Source organism: Atta cephalotes, assembly GCF_000143395.1.
Source record: "Atta cephalotes unplaced genomic scaffold scaffold00007, whole genome shotgun sequence".
NCBI lineage: Eukaryota > Metazoa > Arthropoda > Insecta > Hymenoptera > Formicidae > Atta > Atta cephalotes.
In genome coordinates, this window is record NW_012130071.1 from 5,877,416 (window position 1) to 5,882,415 (window position 5,000).

The window sequence follows — 5,000 nt, forward strand, 5'->3', positions numbered from 1 at the left end:
TATATATATATATATATATATATATATATATATATATGTATATGTTAACAAATAAATTCTCTTAAATCTCGTACATTCACGATATGTATACGATCTTTAGTCGTTATAGCTTCCTCAAGCCTTAAATCGACTTAATCAGTTTATCTTACAATTAAATCTGGGCGTATAAATGATATGTGTTTGTGTTATGATATCGTCGCGCGTATTTGCCTGTGCATTCGAAAGAGAAAATTTTAGCTTAGAAATTAGACCTTGCACTGTTTTAATTTAAATTATTTTTTTTAGAACATAAATGCAACAATCTTATTATATCAATTAAATTATGAATAAAATTAACATAAACAAAATAAATGTAAAGATTTATTTATTTATCGTTAGATTTAACAATTTATTTTTAGATTGAAATTTGTGCAATCATAATATAATTACTCCGTTTCTATTTTGAGATAAAATATTTTAAATGTTTCAATTTTGGATATTTATAAAATATTAAAATTTTATTTAATTATTCCATAAATTTTCCTTATTAGTTTGAAGTATTCATCTATTATTCAATTAGGCAAAAAATTCTAATATTTTATACATGTATGAAAAATATTGATGACACGAAATTGTTGCAATTGTATAAGCATATTATTTTACATACTGAACTAAAATGAGTAATCTAAAAAACTCAGATATTCTCTGAAGTGCTCAACTTCAAAATTCACTTTCGAAAAGCTTGGCTTGACGCGCCATATGACGCGCATACTGGTGACCTTAATAATCCGCCATGCGGTGTATGCGCCTTATAATAATGCCTTAGGCTTAATTCTATCTTATATTCATACGTATCGAATAGCAAAACACATGTTACTTTCTGTGTCAGTACTGTAATCAGCACTACGTCCTGTGAACTACGTTTTTTTTTTTTATTACGATCGATCTCCCATATGATGTCCTCGCTGAGAAACGCATTCGTCGCTGAATATCGTTGAATACATTTACCGAATATTTTTCAGAGCGAAGCGCGCGAAATATATTTTCGTATGCCACGATCTTCCGTCTGGTGTTTGCCCGAGCGCAAATTATTGTTAACGGAAGGGAAATATTTTAACACAGCTACATGCTCCTACAGTTGTTTGTGTCTTGCATTTCGTGATCATCACGAACACGTGCATCGCATGCATTTCCTTCTGCAAGATGGTGCAATTTTAGTGCACACGTGAGCTGTCGCGGCAGCGAAGTAACCGAGTCGTAAAGCGAACGCAACGAGGCATTTGAATAACCGCGTTTGTACTCTACCGACTTTGACAAGTGTCGGTTTCCTGTTGAGAGTATCGTTGGGAGTATTACGTGTCATCAGCACAGTCATTATCTCATTTCGTGCAGTCGGGTCTTTGCGAATCAAGTTAAGTATCGCAGCGATCTCAAGATGTTAGCGACTATCGCGCGCGGGGACATTCTGGCAAAAAAGTTGATAAAAGATGAACGTCAAAAAATTAAATATGAGCATTATTTTCTTTTAATCCCTGGATTTAATCGATTTTATTCTCTATTAGTATATCTTAATCAATAATAATCTTTTATGATGAATAAATAGGAAGATCGGAATGACCTACTTTCTGTTAAGTATAAAATATTTGTTTGAATAATTCCTGTAAATTTCTGGGAATAATTTTAAATAAGTAAAAAAAAGAAATAAATAAAAATAGTATCCAATGGGATGAAGTCTTGGAAGATGGTGGCATAGAGAAAATACGAGCATACGGAGGATATCGACTATTCGCAGCATTGTGTTCAACAGGAACGCATTGATATGTATATAACGAGTGACCTGGAATCTGACTTCCGGTCACTCGGATCCACTAGTGAGTATTACTACGCCTCGCGCCGCGAGCTTAACCGATAATCATGAAATAATTGGCAACGATGCTGATATGTAACGTTCCGGTGAAGAAAACTCGTGCGCTTTTCGCGAGCGAGAATTCTACGATCCACTGGTCGATCAACATTTGTTTCTAGCAGTCACTCAGATTCTATACTATCGAACTACATGATACCTCGCTGCCTAATAAGAATTAAAGATATATGTACTTTATTAGAAGTCTTTATTCAGGGTAGGAGTCTTTTCGAATTATCATAAACACATAGCATGAGATGTTACAGATGCATTTACTAGAGTTTCCTTGGTTGTTTGTAATTCGATTGTAAAGCATCTGAGAATTCTATAAATAACAATGAAATCATTAGAAATTAATCCACCATCGCATAGCAAATACATCTTCTTCGTACACTGCTCATTGTATTAATGTCTAATGGTCCTGCAATGTCAGTGATTATCATTTCGACATTTGCAGAAATTGCTCATGATATTTACTGCGATTCGACTCATGATGTTTACCGCAACGATTAACTTTTTAACACAATTATTGTACTTTCGCGAATTATATTTCACGACTAATCAAACGCGGCGAATAAATCGGGTTTTATTACGAGTGTACACCGAACGTTAAGCTATCGCAAAAATGAATCTTATTGTAACATCAAGTAATTTGGAAATGGCACTGAAAGAAAATGTAATTAATCGATTCGATTAAATATTTCGGCAAACTTTCGTGTAAGCAACGAATAGATTGTCGTCCGTACACTAAATCGAAGGGCCATTCCAATGATTGAACTGAAAAAGAAAAACATCGTGAAAAAACGCCCGGTGAGATATCCGGAAGAGTATAAAGTACTCAGTTCTCAAAAGATCGATTGTCGCGGTTACCAAACGTTACATGATTGTTCACGCGCGATCGCATCGCATGGACGCGTGTCTGCACAGAAAAGCAACCATCACTATGCGCTTAATATATCTCTCCGCACACGAAACGCGTGCCCTCCTGGGAAATAAAAAAGCGGTTTGTCAAAGGGCAAAAGGAATCAAGTAATCAATTCCTATCCGTTGCTCCGAATCGTAGCAATCCGTTTGAATAATGCCAGCTGCTTTCTTCGTCAGCCGGTGTTCAAATCTTGTTATAATTTGGCCGATCGTGACAAACGGACATTGTGATAATACGCCCACTTTTCGTCTCGTAATTCCCTCACTCAGAGAAAAATTTATTGATTTAAAGAAATTCATTCTTAAGAAAATCATTTCTTTGATTTAAACATTATTTTCTGAAATTAAATAAAAAAGTTCATTTGATTTAAAAAATTATAATATGTTCAAAATCAAAGAAATTTTTTCTTTAACTGTATAGCAAAGAAATATTTCTTAAATCAAAGAAACCTTTCTCTGGGTGCTTGCGCCATTTCCATAACAGTGTTTACACGAATATATTAAATTATCGCGATGATACGTGATAAAATAGCGTTTCTCAATTTCTACAAAAAGATGGCCATCGTGGAATCGTGACACGTCTCCGCTATCGCGTCACGATTATCTCGAAAGGCCTGGGAATCCTTCTTTACAAAACTGAATAACAAAATTGGAAATTTTTAATGACCTACAGCAGTCTACAGCAATCACGTGACTTATAATAACAACTTTAATGAAGACGAAATATGATTATTAATCGTTCCATCGAAACGAAAAGTCGGCCGTCTGTCACCGCGCTGCCGTATTCATGAAAGATTAAAGTAGAACACCAGTAAGAATAATCAACGGTAGTGTAAGAATAATCAACGGTAGTGTCTTGTCCAAATACAATCTGCACCCAGTAGCTGATGACGAGAATTTTCCGGCGTTCTTGCCCACGCAGCCCATTCTATCGAGCGGAATACTCTGCACGGAGTATTCACGGTGTTCCGAAACCATCATACAGACTGTTCGCTTCTTTGACATCATCTCGTCATCTTTGTCGCGCAGATTTCCGAGCCACACGGAATACCATCGAAGCTCGCAGTCGCAAATCAAAGGATTATCTACACGAAAGAAAAACGGAGTGGAAGAGAGATGAAATTAATAAATTCGCACGATAATGGATTGCGCTTCTATTGAAATGGAAACCTGAGCAACTTTTGCTAAAAGTATAGCTTTAATGTACAATATATGTTATTTATAATTCAGTGATTATTAATTCTTAATATGTATGATGATTTTCCGGTCATTCCTTTTCTGAATCACGATAATGATTCTTTTAAACGTCAAAATGATATTCAAATGAATCATTACTGATTGCAAAAGTAACTTTTAGTAATCGATTTTGACAATCGATTGAGTTTTAATAATTAATTATTTAATCAGTGATGCCATTTTGACATTTTTTTGACGTTATGATGACTTATGTTCTGCTTGCTATACACAATGGATCCGTTTATATCTCAGATTAATTTTCATCACTTTTAAAAGTGTACAAAAATTATAAAGTGATTTTTACATATACTTGAAATCTCTAAAAAGTAATATTTGTAAGATTGTGTATTTAAAAAAATTGTAGATAAATGTTATAATTACTTAATATTCCTAGTATTAAAAAAAAAGAAATACATAGAATACAAATGACTTGATTGTGTATATTAAAAAGGCTAATATTCAATAAGATGTGAATAATAAAAAAAATTAAAATATATTTCATTTATTTAAATATTAGAATCTTAATTTAAACAAGGGAAATTAATAAAATTTCGGATTATTGCATATTTGATTAAAAGAAAAGTAATATAAATGTTAAATGAAAAGAGGGGCTTTTTTTACCTGTCATATCTATATGACGTAGTGTATCAACGATGTTCTCCGTAACTTCTTCTGGGATATGTGTGAGTCTGTTATTTTGCAAATTTAAAGTTTCTAGCGAATTGAGATTTTCGAATACCAGAGGTGGAAGTATTTTAATCCTGAAAAAATTACGTGAAGCTGTAGATTATTTTGCATATATATTAGAAAAATTGAAATACTTTTCGATCTAAATTCCTAAGCATGGAAAGAAAAAGCATTACATATTTTTTTGTAGATTAAGGAAAGTGATGGAATCTCCATAGCCTGTGAAAGCATCCTCCGGAAGTACAGTGATATTATTTGACCGTAAATCAAG

General features: G+C 33.4%; 2 protein-coding genes across 2 annotated transcripts in view; both read right to left on the reverse strand.

Annotated features, from left to right (window-relative positions):
• Positions 1 to 1,354, reverse strand: part of LOC105627009 — a 16,425-nt gene extending 15,071 nt beyond the window's left edge. The window contains exon 1 of the mRNA XM_012208292.1: positions 1,205 to 1,354. Coding sequence (XP_012063682.1) covers positions 1,205 to 1,354 — 150 coding nt within the window. The remainder of the gene's footprint in view (positions 1 to 1,204) is intronic.
• Positions 1,355 to 3,601: 2,247 nt separating this feature from the next.
• Positions 3,602 to 5,000, reverse strand: part of LOC105626955 (leucine-rich repeats and immunoglobulin-like domains protein 2) — a 6,772-nt gene continuing 5,373 nt past the window's right edge. The window contains exons 5-7 of the mRNA XM_012208245.1: positions 4,906 to 5,000; positions 4,664 to 4,803; positions 3,602 to 3,891 (exon numbers count right to left, since the gene is read on the reverse strand). The exon at positions 4,906 to 5,000 is cut by the window's right edge and continues 86 nt beyond it. Of these exons, the coding sequence (XP_012063635.1) occupies positions 3,602 to 3,891; positions 4,664 to 4,803; positions 4,906 to 5,000 (525 nt within the window). The remainder of the gene's footprint in view (positions 3,892 to 4,663; positions 4,804 to 4,905) is intronic.